Source organism: Fundulus heteroclitus, chromosome 4 (genome assembly GCF_011125445.2).
Source record: "Fundulus heteroclitus isolate FHET01 chromosome 4, MU-UCD_Fhet_4.1, whole genome shotgun sequence".
In the NCBI taxonomy this organism is placed as follows: Eukaryota; Metazoa; Chordata; class Actinopteri; order Cyprinodontiformes; family Fundulidae; genus Fundulus; species Fundulus heteroclitus.
In genome coordinates, this window is record NC_046364.1 from 40686677 (window position 1) to 40707652 (window position 20976).

A 20976-nucleotide genomic window follows, 5' to 3' on the forward strand; every position below is an offset into this window, starting at 1 on the left:
GTGGCTGAACTCAGGCGGAAAATAAGTTTACTAAACACAAAGCAGGGGGGCCCCCACAGCGCACAGATTTACTGGGGAACTCAGTCAATAAGATCAATATAGCATAACACTATTATTTGTTAAAGTTAAGCAGCAGGGATGAAGCATCCAACAATATTTTACATGAGCTTTAACATGTTTCATTAATCTTGTTCTTCTTTATATCTATCTATCTATCTATCTATCTATCTATCTATCTATCTATCTATCTATATATATATATATATATATATATATATATATATATATATATATATATATATATACATACATACATACTTCAGACTGCTGAAATGCTGAAGGCGCAAATGGACTCTGTACCACACCTGAATAGCACACTGTCTATTTCCCATGCATTGTTCACACTGTTACATTGTTTTTTATTTCAATTGTTTACATAAATCGCTGCTGCATCTTTATCCTGAAAATTAGTACAATCTACTGTGATTTTTAGAGTGATTTCTGGAGTGATTCTTTTCAAGCTGTGTGCAAACGAAATTTTGTTCTGTACGCACTTTGTGCATACAAAATGACAAATAAAGCTATCTATCTATCTTACTCTATCTATCTATATATCTATATATATCTATCTATCTATCTATCTATATATATATATATATATATATATATATATATATAGAGAGAGAGAGAGAGAGAGAGAGAGAGAGAGAGAGAGAGAGAGGAACAAGCTTAATGAGACATGTTTTAAAAAATTTACATAAATAATAATGAAGTACTGTTATGATCTCTTTACAGTGGCTTTTAATTTACATTACCACCACAAACAAATATATTTTATTTGAAGCTTATGTGATATATATATATATATATATATATACACACATGTGTATATATAAATATATAAAAAATTGAAAAAGTGCGGTGTGCAAAAGTATTCTGCCCCCTTTTTCCCGGTGCAGCGAATTGCCTTCAGAAGTTACCTGATGATTGCTAATGAATAGAGTCCACCTGTGTGCGTAATCTAATCTCAGTACAAATACAGCTGCTCTGTGACGGCCTCACACGTTGGTTAAGAGAACATTGGGCTGCAAACAGCATTATAAAGTCCAAGGAACACACCAGACAGGTCAGGGATGAAATTGTGGAGAAATTTAAAGCAGGATTGGGCTATAGAAAGATTTCCCAAGCTTGGAACATCTCACTGGAGCACAGCTAAATCCATCATCAGGAAATGGAAAGAGTATGGCACAACGGTAAACCTACCAAGACAAGACCGTCCACCTAAACTTACAGGCCAAACAAGGAGAGCACTGATCAGGATGCAGCCTAGAGTCCCATGGTGACTCTGGATGAACTGCAGAGTTCCACAGCTCAGGTGGGGGAATCTGAAAAATTTAATTGAACTGAATTTAAATCCTGTTTGCAGTTTGCCAGAAGCCATGTAGGAGACACAGCAAACATGTGGAAGAAGGTGCTTTGGTCAGACGACACCAAAATGCAGCTTGTTTTGCTGCATTTGTGAAACATGCTGGGTGGTGAGCTGGTGGTGGTGGGGAGGGTATTATCATCACATCCAGGCCTTTTTTCATATTTTAAAGGACAAAGACTTGACTTAAATATCTCTATGACAGTGACTATTGAAAACCCGCCAAGGACGTGCAGCTCTTGACATGAAAGTTAAAAATAAATGACACAGACACCAGGTTAGCATTAATATTGTATTCATTTAGTTATTCAGGGGGAGGGGGACAAAAACAACAACACATTTGCACCATCCATTCAGCTGCTGTATGTACACATCTAACACACTTATTTTAATACTTTCAAAATATTTGTACAAAATACACTGTTCTCCCTTTATACCATCTCTCTGTTATTAGAGGCATTTTCCTACAAAAGATCAGCAGACGTGAACTGTTGATTTGTGGTGTTATTGCATATCAAATTTATTGCATAATTCAGTCCCTCCCCCCTTTTTCTGGAGGCTTGCGGGGTCGGAGGAGGTGCTCTTACCGTAACTGCCATCTCTGTAGACTTATTTTTCTACTGGAAAATTATAATAAATATGACTCATACACCTGAGGAAAATTAGCAACTCGATGGGGGGAAAAAAACAGTTTAGAAGTTAAAGCAAAACTGTTCTCTTAATATTTTCACATGGGCTAAATTGTTGGCAAAGGATTTCCTGCTTTTTCCCCCTTTTTTCTAGAAGGTGAAGAAAATGGAGAAACACTAAGAGTGAGGTCATAGTGTCTTTAGTATAATAGCGGGCAGTGGTTGTTTTTAATAAATGACCTGTGACACAAGGTTTAAATTAATTGGCAATAAAATCCATCAACAAAATACCACAAAAACACACACACACACAAATTCACGCGCACACGCTTCAGTCATTCAGTTCAAGGTTTGTGTATGACAAGATAGAAAACAAGGAGCTTCCTTAAAATTCACCATATTCATCAAAGAGAAGAAGAATGTTGTTTTTGAATAAGTGGTCAACTGCTTTTAAAACAGTTTAGGCTGAGTTAGAAAAAGAAGACATATCTAAATAATATATATATATATATTTTTTTTTTGATTGCTTTTGAAAAAGTTGATTTTCGAAAAATCATGACTGGCACTGGTTGGGATCCTGTATTAACGGGAACACCTGCGAGGCTGAATACACACGAGTTTCAGAAAATACAAAATCGGCTTCTTCTCTTCTTTTTTTTTTTTGTCTTTTTTGTTTTCTTTGTTTGTTTTTCAAAGAGTCCATCGGGGGCTACAGCTACACTTCATGTGCACGTGGTTTGGCAAGAATGAGAGCTTAAGTCAAGAGTGGCTGCCTTCGGAAAGCGTGGAGCGACAAAGGGAAAAAAAAAAAAAACGAAGCCTGTACCTTCAACGCATCCTGAGCTGCCGTCCGCTAGGATTCACAGCGGACGGCTTCTCGGAGAAATGCACAAACGCATGCTTCCAAACGCAAGGCGAGGGTGAGCTCTCTGTGACGACCCGCTGAACAGGAGGACTTTATGGCAACGCAAATCAGCTGCATGTCAATATATATGGAATAATAGGACGGAAAAAATAGATCTGTCATGAGTTGTTTGTTTTTTTTACCCTGCATGTAACAGCAAAATGACTAACGTGGCTTTAGCGACCTACACAGAGTGAAACAGCTGTTAAACCCAAACAGCATGTATGAAAGGTTTCTCTTCGTGAAGTTACCCCACTCATTTGCTAAAGCTTCCCCCCTTCACTGATGGTAATACACAAAATGTCTTCTGTTAACGTTGGTTCTGGTTCTGATGGAGATTTCTTCCTGTTAAATGGGGAGTTTTCCTCTCCACTGTCGCCACGTGCTTGCTCGGTATGAGGGATTGCTGCAAAGTCAACGACAACGCAGACGACTGTCCTCCGTGGCTAACGTCTGGAGAGCAGCGACGTCTGAGGGGGAGGAAGATTGGTGGAGACGAAGCAGAAGCACCGCGGAGAGATGGAGGATGTTGTACCACATTCCCACGGGCGGGAAAGCAACGTTTCGGGAATAGATAGATATGTTTGTGTGGCGAGAAAAGAACGTTTTAGTTAAAGGTGATTAAAAAGCTTCCAGAGACTGCGTTATTTAACTAATCGGTTCTGCGCCGTTTTGGGTTTTTACAGTATGCGGCGATATGTTGAGATATGTTTCCAAATGTTTGCCATGCACAGCGACGCTCAGAGAGAGGAAAAAAAACCCTCCCTTGCCAAATTTGTACCCATCTGTTGCAATTTCGTACCAATTCGGTTTACATTTTGTAACGATAACCATTACTTATCAGTTTATTTAGCACTGTAATGAAGTAATTTAATGAAATATGGAGGTAAATTGATATAGGAACAATTATTTTAACATATTATATTGTTTCTTGTCTAAACAATTTATATGACCCTGTGTTCCCATTGTCACTGATTCTAATTCCTGTTTGGGCCAATCAAAGTATAAGAGATAATAAGTTGTCACCCCTGACTGAACCAGAATGACTCAGAGAGGCCTCAGGCTGGCAGATGCTACGCGCCGGAGTCACACAACCACATTTTCTTACAGTGGGTTATGACGAGAGTAGAGAAAAACTAGTTGGTATCAAAGGCTTTGAAAGCAGGTACAAAATCACCAGAAGACAGGTTACAGAAAAAGACACATAGTCTTAAGAATAGTGGTTTCTTTTCTCCGCCTGAAAAAGACGGCTAGAAAACGACTAGAACCGCAAAAGTACAAAGTGGTGAAGTGGCCAGAACCCTGTCGTTATTGGCTCTTTTTTTTTTTAACATTTATTAAATCGAAACTTCCTGGCACGATTTTGACAAGATAACCAAGCTCTACGCCGCAGCAAAAATGAAATCTTTGAAATAAAATGGTTTATTTTGCGGATTGTTGCCAATTGTAGCCGATTCGACCAACATGTCTTTTGAGTTAGAGCGCCCGAAGCTTTGTGGACAAGAACCAAACCAGCTATCTGGTGGTTTAATGGACATCCAAGGAGGTTTTAGAGCGGATTCAGTCCAACCATTTCAGAGCACACAAAGACTCTGTGTAAGCAGCTAAAGACACCGACGCTCTCCTCCGCTGCCCTCTGCACAAGTCGCACGTGTGTGTGAGAGCTAATCGGAACTAACTAGGCTTACCATGTCGATGATAAAGATTAAGAAGAAGGATAAAATTGTGCGTGGAGTTAGAATTTACAGCGAACATGGAGCTGCGTTCAGGTTTTCTTGGTCCCATCGACCCTTTTCTTGTCGCCCCGTGACACTCGCAGCCTAACAGAGGGAAGCTGGGACAAAACAGGAAAACAGAAACAAATAAAAACACACATGTGCATAGAGACAAAATCACCCAAACAGGAAAAATATTCAGTCCTTTCTTCTTTCTTAAGTTTGGTCTGTCGGAGGTGAAATGCGGTGAAACATTTCAGCATCCGTTAAGAAATAAAACGACACAAAAAAAAATCAAACGGATGACAGATGTGTGCCGAGAGGCTTGTTCGTCCACGGATCTGGAGGCGATTAAAGTGCGAGTCGGTCACCATCAAAACGGTCCACTTTGTTCTCTCGTCGCACCACGAAGCAAAAAAGGACAGCGGGGGGGATGACAGCGAGGTTGCAACAGGTCAGCTTTTCCATCCCTCCTCTCTACCCACTGATCTGAGGTCAGTTTCTCCAAATTTGCAGAGACGCTGCGAGTCCAATCTACTCAACACAGCTCTGTAGGGCCGGCAGCGGGGTTCCATAAAAACTGAACAAATCAGTAAATCAGAGGACCTCTGCTGCCAAACCAGCTTCAGAGTTTCCTTTGAAAAATTATTTGGCTTGGATGCACCTGTTCCTTTTTTTTTCTTTTAGCTTATTTAGAAAAAGAAAAAAAAAGAGACAGATTTACGACTGTACTAAAGACACCGGGCTGCTTTAGAATCGAGTTTTCCCGCAGTAAAGAAAAAAAAAATATATGCTGGTTCTGGGCAGAACAGAGAAAAATATACAGAGCTGCTGCTAGATAGAGTAGGTGGTGTTCTCAGACTGCTGGCGAATGTAGCACTGAAAGCTCTTGTCTCCGATCGGATGTTCCCTGAGAGGACACAGAAAGAGATGGGGTTAGGGTTTTAGGCCAAAGCACGCATACAAATCTGAAATAAACAGCTGCCGTGGAGTGTTTATGAGAGTTAAACGTCAATTAAAGTAGAAAAAAATGTTAGCGAAACCTGTACAATTGCACCACCTGCTGGCTGACAGTGGTAGTCACGCTTTGTTGACCTAAACCCCCACAAAGTACTTTTCTTTCTTACATAGCGGCAAGGTACACCTGGGTCCTCATCCAAGAGTTTTAGTTGTTTTTAGTCTTTGCTCAGACTTTAGATATGGGCAAGTTTAAGGGAAGTTGGTATTTTGCCACAGTTACTTCCTGACTTGTGAAGATCTACAAACATCTGCCTTACGTGAATGTAGGCATGTTCACCTGTCTTTCCCATCGTGAAGAGTGGTAGACAAGAAATGGGCTACTATGTTTTTTTTTGTTTTTTTGTATCCCCTGTCGCTACATGCTTGTTCAGGAGGAGGGATTTCTGCAAAGTCAGTGACCCAGTGCATTCGACTGGGCTTAATGAGAAAGAAACTTTTTTTTGGTGCGTTAATCAGAACGTCTCTATGATTGGACAGAACTGGCTTTATATTCCTCTATATAAATGGGATGTTTCCTGTGTGTTTTGAGACGACGTCTGTAGTAAATGTTTAAGATTTCATCTTCTTGAAATGCCATATAATCAGGAATTGTGCAATATTTACTCTGGTAATTATTATTACTTTTATTTTTGGCCTTTCTGATAAAGCTTATCCTCTGTTGCTTTAGAACTAACATTAGACTATATTAGGTTTTTTTTTTTTCATTACTATAAAGTGTGCTACCCATTGTGTGATGAAATAATTTCTTATCTTACCGTAAATCTATATAAATGAAACTGAACTGAATTGTTGGGTCATTTTATTCCCCCCCTCCTCCCCCCCAGGACCACAGGAAGTGGCGGTGTACTAAATATAAGATCCTAAACATTCTGATCAACATTAAAAAGTAAAACATTAATGAACAAAATGCTTCAGTAAAATTTTTTATATAGGAATTACTATTTAAATATTGTCTTTAGTTAGAAACAACTATTGTTGGTTTAGTTAAAACAGCAATTATTCCTCACTGGGAATAAATGTTGAATCAACGGCTGCTTATTAATTTTCCGTTAGCGTCAGACTATCCTGCCAGATGATCTGTTTTTTTAAAAGGTTTTCACGAAGCGTTACCAGAGTTACCAATGAGTAAAAGGGCGCTCCACATCCAACCTATGTAAACAGAATGACGGTATAAGGCCCAAAGCACGTACTGGCTGCCGATCTTTGTCTTCTTGAACTTGTCCCGTTTGTACTTGGTGTGCTGCTGCTCCAACGTCTGCACAGCCGAAATGATCTGCTTCAGGGTTTTGTACGTCTCCTGCGGGTCGTCGATGACAAAGGTAGAGTACTCCTCCTGTTCGGGCCCGTCGTACACGGACTTACTGCCGCAGGCCTCTGCATGGGGGGGAGTCACAAAAGCACCGTGAGATAAGGTGAAAACACACACACACACACACCGATGTAGACAACAGCGAGCGAGGCGCAGGCGTCAGGGTCTGACCTTGCATTTTGATCAGTTTGGTCATGTATGTGCTGAAGAGGGAGTAGATCCGCTCAGTCTCTCTGTCTCCGTCTACGTCGAGCTGGATGTTGGCGGGTAGGCCGCTGAAATTGGACGGACACGTGCGTACAGTGAGAGGGAGAGACGGAAAACAAAACGGGAACGACCTGACCCCGGCTGTGTCCTGGAGAGCTTTGCGTACCCGGTGCAGGGCGAGCAGCCCGGGGCCGTGTCTGCGGACAGCTTGCAGCAGAGCCAGTGGCCGTTGAGGTAGGCTGAAGGGTGGTAGGTGCTCAGACGTTTGCGGTTGCACTGGCTGACTTTGGTCAGGATGTCTATCCAGTCTCGGGCCTCCACACAGTTGTTGGCCTGGATGTAGAGCGCTCGCTCTGGCTGAATGACCTGGAACATCTGCAGGGAGGGGCCAGATCAGCAAAGAAGGCAGAGCGTTTAAACACTTGCAAAAAAGTCTTTGGCCCATTATCTCACGAGGAGTGGCCCTCACATTTTTCATCTTGAAGGACTCCTCTTCTAGCCTCTCCACGGCCAAGATGTTCTCTATAGGAATGCTGCATAGAGCGCCCTCTCCTGGAGGCGACGGGTAACACAATCAGACAGAGGAAACAGCAGAGTCTGGCTAACTTCTCTGATTCCACAAAAAATCCCAAATAGGCATCTTAAGTAAGGATATAATGAATAAATTACAGACTTTTGCAAGCCTGGTTTTCTGTATTTTTAGTTCTTAGACTGTTATCAGCAACAAAAACACATCTGTCTAAATAAAGTTGTTCTGATTAGCGGACTGATCTCATTCACTCGTCAAGGAGCGCAAACAGTTTTCCTGCTGAGTAACTTAAAAAAAAACACATGTGCTGGGAGATGAGGCTGCAGCGCGCTGCACATTCCTCCCTGCCGCTTCACGCTGAGTCAAACACAAAAGCCACGGCAAGATGTAAACAGGCGAACCCGCTGACCCCACCTTTTGTTTTGTGATAGGTGAACTCGTGGTTGGTGAGTCGGAACCATCGTTTCTTGAAGTTCTTCATTCCGAAGCGGTTCCTGCCCTGAGCTCGCTTTATCATGAATCTGAAGACAAAAGGGGGGGGGGGGGGGACCCAACACAAAATAAAGCACAGGTGTTAAATGGAGCGGTTCCTATCTAAACTTCAAAACAAAAATATCTTAATAGACGATTTGACATTAAATGTTGATTTGATTTGAGAGATTCCTGCGTTGCCAGAACTCAACCTTTCACATACATACTGAAACGATCACTGCAGAAGCAGAAGAATGCTGATTTATAAATCACACAACGCTCAGATGATCACAATCTATCAGTGGTTTTCCATGCTTTACCCCGGCATCAATAAATGCTCCCTACATTATAAATTTGCCTTAATGAAGTACCTAAGGGTTTATTTTTCTGCCTACCAGCCAGCAACTGACTTCTGTTTTATTTAAGCATATAAGTGTAAATTCGCATGCATCGCTTTACTGAAGAGATGCACCAATCAATCAGCCAGAGATCAAAATCGACCAAAAATGAATTTTCTGTTTATTAAAAGCATCAAAACTAATGGAAATACACGCTTCCTTTGGTCTATCAGCGCATCAACACGACATGTTCTTTGATGCTCTCAGCTTTGCATTAAGTGAGAATCAAACAAGTGACATGCAATAAGATCTGATAAATAAATGGGAATAATCTTTTTTCTGTTGTGTACCATCAACTCCATCCAGGAAGCAGCACATTGCTTTCTGTTGCTTTTAATATTTAACGTTTAAATTAAAAGAGCGTTGAGAGGAAAGACTTTGTTTGTTAAAGTCCTTAAAAAGGAAACCAGATTCAGCCAAATTTGCAATCAGTCACAGCTTAAAGAAAACCTGAAATCAGCCTCAAGATCCCTGCCAGGTGTTACTTTTCTGCTATTTCTGAAAAAAAATAAAAAATAAAAAAAATAAATAAAATAAACTCTTGAAATGCAGCTTAGATGATTCTTCAACATGCAACAGCAAAGAGTGTCTAATAAGTCCTAAGTCCTTAAAAGAAATAACAAGAATCTAATGACCTTGTATCACAGCTTTTCACCATCATTTTACTTTTAATTGATTGGATAAAAAAATATTTTCACTATAAAATAAAAAAACACCAGTTAGACCTCTTGCCTTCTTCTATTTATTTTCTGACATTAACTAATCAGGTGTATTACACTTTTACATCCAGCCTTAAATCAGTAATTACATTACTGATCTAAGGTGCTAAATTTTAGTGCTACTAAATTTAACACTAAATTTAAACTTAGTTTAAAGAAGGAAACCACTGTGTTAACTGTGATGAGTCGAACCAAAGGTCGGAGGTACTGGAGGAGCTTTGAATGAATATCCATAAATGTTTCTAGTTTGAAAGCACGCTTGTTGTTGTTAAAAACACAGAAAACCACTGACATGGCTGCTGAAAGGAGGGAAAAGGTCAGGGCCACTTCCCGCAAGGAAACGGTATCTTCCAAGGAATCGCGAAATAAGAAAAACATACATCGAAAGAAACAGACATAAAAGCTACAAGTAGAAATAACACTGAGAATAAGACTAAGATAGGAGTAAACTTAAAGATGTACAGGTCTACTTAACTTCTAATGAAATACACATTAAACAAAAAAAAAACACTTGGGTACAGCGTACAATCAGCCAGGCCATTAGTTAATAACAGTCCAAATTGTGTATTTTAGCGGCTGTGGGGATAAAGCGGTTAAAGGCAGCACAAGGAACACAGGCGGCACGGTGGCCTTTCTGCCTCGGTCGCAGCGGCTCAGGCTAACCCTCCACCTGATCTACGAAATTTCGTTGTATGTACCTTGTACAGGACTGTCTCAGAAAATTTGAATATTGTGATAAAGTTCTTTATTTTCTGTAATGCAATTAAAAAACATGAAATGTCATACATTCTGGATTCATTACAAATCAACTGAAATACCGCAAGCCTTTTATTGTTTTAATATCGCTGATTATGGCTTACAGCTTAAGAAACCCAAATATCCGATCTCAAAATATTAGAATATCGTGAAAAAGTATACTAGTAGGCTATTCAACTAATCACTTGAATCGTCTAATTAACTCGAAACACTGCAGGGTTTCCTGAGCCTTGAAAAACACTCAGCTTGGTTCAGTAAACTAAATCACCAGTATGGTAGTGGTTAAGAGACGACATAAGATTCTCACAGTAACTGGTGTACTGACCATGGCATTACTGTCCTTGATTGGCCTGCCAATTCCCCTGACCTGAACCCCATAGAGAATTTGTGGGGTATTGTGAAGAAGAAGCTGAAAGACACCAGACCCAACTATGAAAATGAGCTAAAGGCCGCTATTGAAGCATCCTGGGCATCCATAACACCTCAGCAATGCCACAGGCTGATTGCCTCCATGCCACGCCGCATTGATGCAGTAATCTGTGCAAAAGGATTCCCAACCAAGTACTGAGTGCATTAATGGACATTTTGAAATGTTTGATTTTGTTTTGCTGTTATAATTTTTTTTTTACTTAGTCTGAGGAAATATTCTAATATTTTGAGATAGGATATTTGGGTTTCTTCAGCTGTAAGCCATAATCAGTGATATTAAAACAATAAAAGGCTTGCGATATTTCAGTTGATTTCTAATGAATCCAGAATGTATGACATTTCATGTTTTTTAATTGCATTACAGAAAATAAAGAACTTTATCACAATATTCTAATTTTCTGAGACAGTCCTGTATGTGTAACGACAAATAAGAAGCATCTTATCGTATCTTACAAATCTGCAGGGATCTAAACCTCTAAACGCTCTGGATGCATAGTGTGAGGAGTCGGGCAGATATGAGACGGAGGAAATGTTTGGGGATCAAGCAGGCCCTGCTGTCACCATCACACCGATGAGGGGGGGGGGGTTGTTGGAAGGGGCGACCATTAACAAAGGCCCAGCGTGGCTCCCAAATCACACTCTGAGGGCAGCAACTATCACGGCATCACGATTTCAATGGCTGCCTGTTCACAAAGGGATATAAAGTATCAACTATTTGCACATAATGGTGGTGGGAGACAAATCATTTTGGGGGAAGTCACAGAGCAAACACAAGAGGCGGGGGTGGGGGTCACAAAGGCTAAAGCCTTTATATGCAGAAGCTCTTACCTGCCCTTTGGGGCTTTAGACCCCTTCCCATCAACCCTCTTTATAGTGACTTTAACACTCCTACGGCCGGAAGCAGAAAAACAAGAGGGTGTGGCAGCTGGTGAGTCAAGATCCCAACAGCAGGAGCGCTGATGGAAAAATGATGGGTTTCCTGCCTCAGATCGTTACTAAAAATCAGCAATATAACTAAAATCTGCCGTGCTTCCTGCTTTTACTGAGACAAATGTTTGTTCTTTTAGAGGCAAATATTTGAAGCGTAATACAATCCACGTATTAAGTCCATTTGGTGAAAAAAAAAAAACCTTCATCTTAACCTATAAAAGGCTTAGCTCATTGTAAAGCATGTCAAGCTTCGCTAAATGTCATTGAGTGAAACCAGAGAGGAAAACAGCAAAAACTACAGCTCCTATAAAGCGTTCATACTCATATCTGCGTCTCTTTATACTGTCAGATGAATGAAAACTGCAGCTCCAGTTTTATTAAACAACACTCATTAGTGCTGTCCGCCTTTTAGACGTATCCCTGCCTCTGCCTACTGTCATGTCTACGGTTAAGAAAAGATGAAATCAAGATAAAACTCACGGATTAGGAAACTGAGTGTATTTCCAAACACGCCACAGGACAACAGAGAGTTTTACAACAGTCTCGTGTTTACATTTGACATCTCACGCAGAGCCGGATGTAGCCATCTGTATTTATTTTGCTGTTTTTTTTTTTTTTTTTTTTTTGCTTTCTTGAAAGTCTAATTAACAATAAGAACATTAAAGCGTCTCCTTACCCCTCCTTGAGCATGATCGGTGTCTCAATGCTCTTCTGGTCCCATTTGCCAGAAGTGGAGATCAGGTCCAGAAACTGTGAAGGAAATCGAAGGTCGCATTTGATGAAAGACATTCACAGCACTCACTTCACATATTCCATGTCAAACGTGAAATATGTGAAGTAGATATTAAAAAAAAACACTTTACTGTGTAATTAATGGGTGAAATGGTTGGAGGATGGACGGACAGAGGGAACTTTTGAACAATATGAGGTGTAAATAACTCTAGAAATAGTTTCCAGGCCTGAAAAAAAAAATGTAAAATGTCATTCTTTTTCACCAAGAAACGCTGCTATTCCTTCTCATCCACGCCCCTAAAGAGCCAGCTCACTCCGCATTTCTCCCTTTACCCATCCACCGTCAACAACCAGCGCGACTGAACTGCCTCGGCGGACACTCACGTTCTTCACGGCATCTGCGTATTTCTGCTCATTGAAGTAGTCGTAAAACGCAGCCATGTAGGACTCCTTGAAATTGGCCTTGAAACGGGGGAGAGAAAAAAAGGGAGGGGGAAGATGAACAGGAGACAGGAAGTGAGTAGACGCTCTCTGTGTTTGAACGAAACAGCGTAAGTCAGAGCCAGCTCGGCGCTCCTGGAGCGGAGGGACTCACAGATTTAGACTTGGCTAGACTTCCCAGAGTCTGTATGGTCTTGGAGATGAGGGTGAGGGTTCTGGACGTGGCCGGATCCTGCGGACACGGAAACCAAAGGTTTAATCGCGCGAGATCGCATGCGTTTCCCCCCTTAGACATCAGGCCCGGCTCCCCTACGGAGGCCTGGTCCTGCGGCAACAAAAGAAACAAGAGCGAGCTGTCGCTTTTTTTAACGGCAGGGCTCGCTTCACACGCGTGGGCCGAACATAAACAGAGCGCCTGTTAGCAGTAAACATCCGACTCACGGGGTGATGGGGCCGCAGGTGGAACAGGTTGGGCGAGAGGATGGCGGGCGCGAAGAAACGCAGGAAGATGAAGCTGCTCACGGCCGTGTATCGGACATCTTGGTCAACTGGATGCAAGAGGAAACAACAGCAAGCGTGTCTTACAAAGGATTCTTTAAGATATTTCTCTTGACGCCGTGAACCGCGTCATGCTGCGTTTACTGCAAACAGATAGTGTGTCTAGAGAATATGAGTCAGCTGGTTACACAAGAAACATTTAAGCTAGCAGGGTTTTTGTTTATTACAAAGACCATGAATCATGTCATGCTCAATATGGAAGTATTTACGTATGAAGCACAGCATGTTCGTCCTGTGTGGCCGCACTGCTCTATGATGGCCAGCAGGGGCCACTAGAGGCTAATGAAAGTATTCTTATAGTTTGCGTGGAACGGCCCAGTGGTTTTAGGTCAGCCATCAAACATTAAAGACCTTCTTGTGATCCTCTGCCAGTCGGCCTGGTGTCCTTGTAAATCTTACACTTCCTGTTGTTTACGGCCCTCCACTTCCTGTTCATGTCTCCAGAATCAAACTCTGGCAGCGAGCTTACCTTGAAACCTGGTGGCGGCGGACTCCCTCAGGGAGAAGAAGATGTCGCACATGACGGTGGGACAGCGGACGCCGGAGGTGGTGATGACGTTGAAGATGCGGTCCACGTACTGGAGGAGGTTTTCCTGCGGAGGGGAGGCGGGTCAGGGCTGTCGGGTGACACAGGCGCTAAGCGCGCACAGACGGACGGATGTGGCACGGGCTGCAGTTCCTACCCTGTTTGTCTCCAGGTTCTCCGACTCCTTCAGCTTGACGGGGTCGATTTCGCAGGACTTGTGTTCTGTGCAGATCTGTGGGGGGGGTAAAGAGCCACGTTCAGGCTGAAATGTAAACACGTCAACATCCAGAGAAAAAAACTGTTGGAGAGCTGATGAAAAATGAAACATCGCAAACGTGAAGGTTGATGGATTTTTTTGTGATAGTTTAAACCCTACAGAATAAGATAAGATAAGATAAGATAGGCTTTATTGATCTCACATTGGAGAAATTCACATGTCACATCGGCTCAGTGATCAGTAGTCATAGGAAAGAGGAGTCAAGTAGGACGAGGTGCATCATGTATATACAGTGTGTCCTTGTTATACCATGGATCAAAAGGAGTAGGTAAGAAAAAGCAAAAAAGCAAAAAAAAATAAAAATACAAAAAGAAATAAGGCAGAGGATGTCTTCTGTACATTCACTGTGGCTTATACGCGTGTGTATCATACAGAATCATACATGGTCTTCAACCATCTTTTTAAAATAGTTCAAGCTCGGTCAGTCTGGAGGGAGAGCGTCTTTAAACACCTCCTTTTCAGTCTTGATACAGATGCTGCATTCAGGCCTGGACTTTGACTGGGCCATTTCAATCTATGAATGTGCTTTGATTTAAACCAAGAGCCTCCAGTCCCAGTCCTGCATGACTCTGATGCGTTGCTGCTTAAACACAGACTTAATTAACTCCTCAGTGTGTAATGAAGTTCTGCATGAGCATGCTAATGACCCATTTATGTAACTCAGGTGTGCTTCACTAGTGGAAAAGCTAAAACATGGAGTATAGGCAAGGCAAGGCAAATTTATTTATATAGCACAATTCAGTACAAAGACAATACAAAGTGCTTTACATGATTAAAATATAGCAAAATAAAACAGAATAATAAATAAAATGTAGATAGAAAAAAGAACAAAAAAGTGGTTATTCAGTTAACTAGAACAGTTGAAGGCAATCCTAAACAAATGTGTTTTTAATCTTGATTTAAAGGAACTCAGGCTTTCAGCACTTTTACAATATTCTGGAAGTTTGTTCTAGATTAGTGGAACTAAATGCTGCTTCTCCGTGTTTAGTTCTGGTTCTAGGTATGCAGAGTAGGCTGGAGCCAGAAGACCTTAATGGTCTGGATGGTTGATACACGGATAACAAGTCTGTGATGTATTTAGGTGCTAAGCCATTTAAGGATTTATAGACTAACAGAAGTATTTTAAAGTCTATTCTCTAAGATACAGGGAGCCAGTGTAAGGACTTTAGAACTGGGGTGATGTTCTCTACTTTCTTAGTCTTAGTGAGGACGCGGGCAGCAGCGTTCTGGATCAAGTACAGCGGCCCTTTAGGACTGACCTAGGTCACCACGAACGCTAACCACTTCATTGCAGGACTGGCTTTAACGTTTAGAGTTGTAGTCACGCTGGAAGGATTGGTTTGTATTTATTTTGCTCCATCCAATCTTACCCTGAGCTCTGACCAACTCTTCTGTTCATGCAAGAGGAACCCCCACCCCCAGCATAATGCTGCCGCCACCATGCTCCGGGCAAAGACGTTGCATTTTTGCTCTCATCTAACCAGATCACCTTCTCCAACATATTTGCAAAAGTGCAAACAAGCAGTCTGCAAAATGAGCTTCTCATATTGTCTTCCAGCGTTGGTTTTGGTATCGCCGCTCTTCCAGAAAGGCCGGCTTTGTGGAGTGGATGACTAACAGTAGTCCTGTACACCAGATTTTCCTCTCCAATTACGATGATCCCCTCAGCTGATTGTCTGATTTTACGCTTTACTCGCCCGGGCACGTCTCAGTAGCTCTGCAGCTGCGTCATACTCTCTCCATTTGTAGATAATAGACGGAGAGCGCTTCAGGAGGCATGCAAAGGTTTGGATGGTGGTTCCTACCCTAACCACGTTTTAAACTTCCCCACCACTTTATCCCTGATCTGTCTGCTGGCTTCCTTGAGCTTGGTGGTTTGTTCACTCGTGCCCTCTAACAAACCTCTGAGCCCTCATTTATAGGCACAAGTAGACTCTAGTTAGTCAGCAGAGGCTTCTGCAGACAAAAGGTTCCCCTGGATTTTATTTATGGGTATCACAGTGAAGTAAGGGGCACACAGGGGGTTGAAAACCATGTTTGCTTTTCTTTTTTTTTATAGTGCACATAAAATGCAGAGTTTTACCAGATTTTGCTTGTAACAGGAAAAAATGTGACGGGGCTCAACCTTTGAGCACCCGTGAGCGAAGGGGAAAAGGTGTGAGTTTGCTGCGTTTCAATACCTCGTCTATGATCGGTTTGAGCGTAACTTGCAGATAGTGCATCCCGGCCAGCTTCATGGTCTCATCAATGCACTTAGAAGTCAACGAGTTTCCCCGGAAAATGGTGTTTGGATCCCTAATTGTAAAAGCAAACAAACAAAGCAAGAAAAAAACAAAAACAAAAAACAAGTATCAGTGAGTTTTATTGTCGAGCAAAAATCCAAACTGCTGCATTTTCAGAACACCACAGCCTATAAGGAGAACTTTGGCAAGGTAACTTTGGCTGCCATTTCCACCATTCCTACAATCACTTTAATTAATAATATCGTGTCGCAAAATTAATTGCATATCCTCAATACAATACATCGTTGGCATGCTGCATAAACATTTTTTGCAAACTCACTGTGTGCGGTTGATTTCCGCATGAGCAATGGCGCTGATGAAAGGCACTATTTTGCCGTAATGAAGAAAGAGACGCACGAGCGGGATGGCGGCTTCCTGCTTCTCTCGACACACCTCCCCCAGAATGTGGGCAGTGGACGCCGACACGGGCTGGACAGGGCGGGATGGGAGAGACGGTTTCAAAAATGTGATAAACCACAGACCGACGCAGCAGAGGAGGACGGGGCACCGCTGTTCACGTTACCTCGGCGTTAGCAGATTGCAGCAGCAGATCTCTGAGGGGCGAGTAGTGCTCGGAGGGGAAGACGTGGTCCTCGGTGTAAACGATGTTCAGACGCAGAGAGCCCAGGTCCTCCACCTTCACGGACTTCCCTCCGTTCTCCCGGGGTTGCAAAAAGTACCTGAAGAAGAGCGGGGATTGAAATAAAAGCCATGTCACGGCGTCAAGTTTACACTGATGAGCCTTGAAGGGAAAGGAAAGGAAAGAAAAATAAAACAATTTCTAAGGACAGTTTTTACAGCTTTTTTACGGCACTTTAAGTCTGATGTGGGAGTCAATCCCAAGTGCTGAACAGATCTGTCGCTAAATTGTATTTTAGGTACCTCACTACAAGCTGCCTGTCCCAAAGACAGTTTGTTCTCATTTATTCTTTTGAAAAAAATACAAATTTTAACATAGTTTGTCAGATATTTAACAGTATTTTCACAACAGTATGTTGAATCCTCTGTACCCTCAACTCAAAACATGACTTAATCCACGTGTTTGATTAGGAGTGGTGAGCGATTTAACGTAGATGAGGTTAAACATTTAGTTTATCACCTTAACCTCATCGCTCTAGCACTTAGTGTCAAACTATGGGACTTTTAGATATTAACAAGCAAATGCAGATGGTTTAGAAACAAAATAAGGAGCTAAAACGAAATCAAGGTGAAATTTAATTTCTAAAGGTGGCCAAAAATCTAGTTTCGATTGAGATTCTTATATTAATCTCACATTGTTAAGATAAAAAAACGTAACTTTTAATAATATAAAAGGGGAGTCTCTTTCTATTGTTAGTGTCGAATTTAACATTTAAGCTCGTAAATCTGTTCTTTAGGCTAGAAAATCCTTAAAAATGTAATGATGTTATTGGAATCAAAGTATATATATATATATATATATACATATATATATATATATATATATATATATATATATATGTATATATATATATATATGTATAGAGAGAGAGAGAGATAAATAGATAAATGTATGTATCTATATCTATCTATCTATCTATCTATCTATATATATATATATATATATATATATATATATATATATATATATATATATATATATATATATATATGTATATATATATATATATATGTATAGAGAGAGAGAGAGATAAATAGATAAATGTATGTATCTATATCTATCTATCTATCTATCTATCTATATATATATATATATATATATATATATATATACATATAGATAGATATATATATCGATCAATCGATCGATAGATAGATAGATATAATTATATATATATATATATATATATATATATATATATATATATATATATATGTATGTGTATGTGTGTGTGTGTGTGTGTGTGTGTGTGTGTTTAAAAAGACAGGTGGCTAAAAAACTCACATCTTGCCGTTCAAAGAAAGTCTTTGGTCAATAGGCGGCAGAGGTAACTGGGTGCTACCAAGCTTGTTGCTGCACACTGCCTGTCAGCTGGCTAGAAAATAGTTTTTAGTTTTGACAGAGAAGGCCAATTTGTCCAGCTGAGGAATATTTATGGTCATGAAAAACAAGAACAGTCTTGGGAACTAACGGAGGGCCACCTAGTCTGGTCATGAAGGGGGCGCTGTTTGGAAACTGCTGTGTGGGTGTCGAGCTTTGAATGGCATGCCTGTTAAGCAGCCGACTGGAGGCCCACAACCCGAACACACAGAAGCACAGATCCAGGAGCACTTTCTATGCGAGAGAAACGTTCTATTACTGGCTTCATCTAAGAGAGAAACTACTAGCCAGCTTTCAAGTCTAGAGGGCGAAAGAGAGCTCATACAGTCAGTCGTTGTGAAAGCTCAGCCAACAGATGCGTTTAGGGGAGAAACGGGTCCAGACACTGAAAGACAGGGCCGAGTGTGCCATCTTCAGACGAATCTACTCATTAACTGTGACCTTGTTAACTTGTGTTAATCTGAGTTTATTCCAAATTTAAGCTTAATGTTTATGTATAAAAAATAAAAAAATACTTAAATTTAATGGGTATCAGTATTAATATTGTAATAAATGTGTCATTAGTTCATCAGGAGTAGGGATATTTGTCTGTCTCACCAGGCATCGTGCACTCCAGCTTGGCCCAAAACCCGCAGCGGGACCCGCACCCCACCCAGGAACTCGTCCCCGAACTTCAGGTTGCTGGCGTTCCACAGATCCACCCTGAAATTAAACAACGCGTTGTCGCTCAAGCTGGACAGAAGCTCAAAGAGAAGCCTTGTTTCCAGGAGAGCTAACGGCTCACCTCAGGGCCAACTTGTCGACGTCCTCCTCTTCCACGTCAAACTGCCTCTTGGTGTAGCTCAGCGGCCGCGTGACCTACAAACATGCATCACGTTAAGAGATTCAAAGACCAGCCATCCCTTTTAAAAGATGGGGTAAGCGCGAGTCTGTCAGGGTTTGCCGATAACCCCGGCAATAAAAGAAGAGCAGTCGAAAGGGACAGAAAGATGACAGATGGGCAGTGTTTCCGTCTGAGTAGTGAGACACAGAGGAGGGGTTTTCGGCCAGCAAACACCCCGGAGTATCTGTAGATCTGTTCATGTGGCAATTAGGAAGAAATAAGACGGTCTTGTTGGTTAGAAATCAATGGGCTAGATTGTTTGGTTTGTCCGACTCAATCATACTCTTGTCCAGCTGGAGCTGCGGTGAGGAGGCCAGAGGGTGGAAGCAGAGGAGAAATGTCAGCGCAGCGCCGCAGCAAACCAGGGTTAACAGCGTAAGAGGGAAAATGAATGTAAAATATACACAATATAGGATAAGGAGAAGATGATGGATGGGTGGATTTATGCATGAAGAAGAAACGCATGAAGAAATGTAACCCAAGAATTGTTTTTGCTTTATTTATACAGATTTTATTTATTTTTTTAGAGTGACTTAAATTTCAAATCCCTTTAACTGAATGCTTTCCAGATTAATGATTTCCACATAAAAAGGTTTATGGTTAGTCGTTTGGACGTGATTCAGAATAGATTTATTTGTTCTCTCTCTTTTTTTTTTTTGGTATTAGCATGTCAACATCCCGTATTGTGAAGTGCATCAAAGAGAGGCATGAAGGTGCAGAAGAGTGAAAGACACTGTCTAAAGCACTCCACACCAGACCAATGCAAGTTTGGCTGTTAATAATAACACAAAATAAATAACATGGACATTTTATCTTGACTCATAATTGTGAAAAGGTTTTGGATTCCCTGCGATCTGCGGCAGCACTGAAGCATGAGAGCCAAATGCTCATATGTTCACGTCTGGGTGTGGTCTATGGAAAGCTCTTAAATCTACCGCAACGAGTTGAAAACAACAAACTATCTGATCTAAATTATATGTTTTACCGGGTTCTAAAATAAAATAAGAATTAGTATAAACCCAAAAACTGCAGATTCTAGCATTTCAAAATCTTTAAACCAAGTTATAGGCAAATAGGAAAAGTCTGAGAAGATCTAAATACACCCTAAAAAAAAACTTGATACATACAAAATCCTACAATTTACAGACGGTCTTATTATAGAATAACTGTACCAAGTTTGAAAAAAAAAAAAAAAAAAGAAACACATGATGGTAACGAACACAATCAGGCCTCTAATGAGCACCACCTATCATTGAAATAGTGCAGAGCCCCATGATTGGAGGGCTTAAACTAATTTACTGTCCTTTCATATTAGGTTATTCAGTTCTGCAACGTCTTCTTTGCACGACATTAAGGACTCGTTGAACTGAAACACATTTTTGATTTCGTTCTGATCCCCCAATAACAGATAAAATCCTTCATCTGCAGAAAGACAGGTCTGCTTTTCTGTCTCTGTTTTGAGGTGATTATTTTCCGCTTAAAAACATAAATAAACCAACAGTTTTATTTGGTGTTTGTTTCTTTATGCTGTTGTATTTGACCCATATTCAGCAAGTAGTACATAATGCACTATAATTTACCTTTAAACCACTACAGGCTTGATCCCTGTTACCATCTGGTATCAAAGTTTTAAAAAGGTATAGTTTCACAACCTCCAAAAACAAATAAAAAGAGAAATGGAAAAGTTTGATTAAGCTACCTCAAAGTAGAAAATTTCCTCATACTGGGGATTGTTGGTTTTCCTCTTAACTTTGGTCTTCTTGGCCTCTGACCTGAGGGACAGAGCAAATGCTGAGACATAAATATATATCTATA

General features: G+C 41.0%; 1 protein-coding gene across 1 annotated transcript in view; it reads right to left on the reverse strand.

Moving 5' to 3' along the window:
- Positions 1 to 1704: 1704 nt before the first annotated feature.
- The window catches only part of LOC105933799 (ras GTPase-activating protein 3), a 54362-nt gene continuing 35090 nt past the window's right edge, over positions 1705 to 20976 (reverse strand). The window contains exons 7-24 of the mRNA XM_012873496.3: positions 20861 to 20933; positions 19063 to 19136; positions 18876 to 18980; positions 16782 to 16938; positions 16539 to 16687; positions 16157 to 16271; positions 13857 to 13931; positions 13643 to 13766; positions 13057 to 13163; positions 12770 to 12847; positions 12559 to 12636; positions 12119 to 12192; positions 8154 to 8260; positions 7680 to 7762; positions 7377 to 7585; positions 7175 to 7278; positions 6885 to 7068; positions 1705 to 5584 (exon numbers count right to left, since the gene is read on the reverse strand). Coding sequence (XP_012728950.2) covers positions 5509 to 5584; positions 6885 to 7068; positions 7175 to 7278; positions 7377 to 7585; positions 7680 to 7762; positions 8154 to 8260; positions 12119 to 12192; positions 12559 to 12636; positions 12770 to 12847; positions 13057 to 13163; positions 13643 to 13766; positions 13857 to 13931; positions 16157 to 16271; positions 16539 to 16687; positions 16782 to 16938; positions 18876 to 18980; positions 19063 to 19136; positions 20861 to 20933 — 1972 coding nt within the window. The 3' untranslated portion in view covers positions 1705 to 5508. The remainder of the gene's footprint in view (positions 5585 to 6884; positions 7069 to 7174; positions 7279 to 7376; positions 7586 to 7679; positions 7763 to 8153; positions 8261 to 12118; positions 12193 to 12558; positions 12637 to 12769; positions 12848 to 13056; positions 13164 to 13642; positions 13767 to 13856; positions 13932 to 16156; positions 16272 to 16538; positions 16688 to 16781; positions 16939 to 18875; positions 18981 to 19062; positions 19137 to 20860; positions 20934 to 20976) is intronic.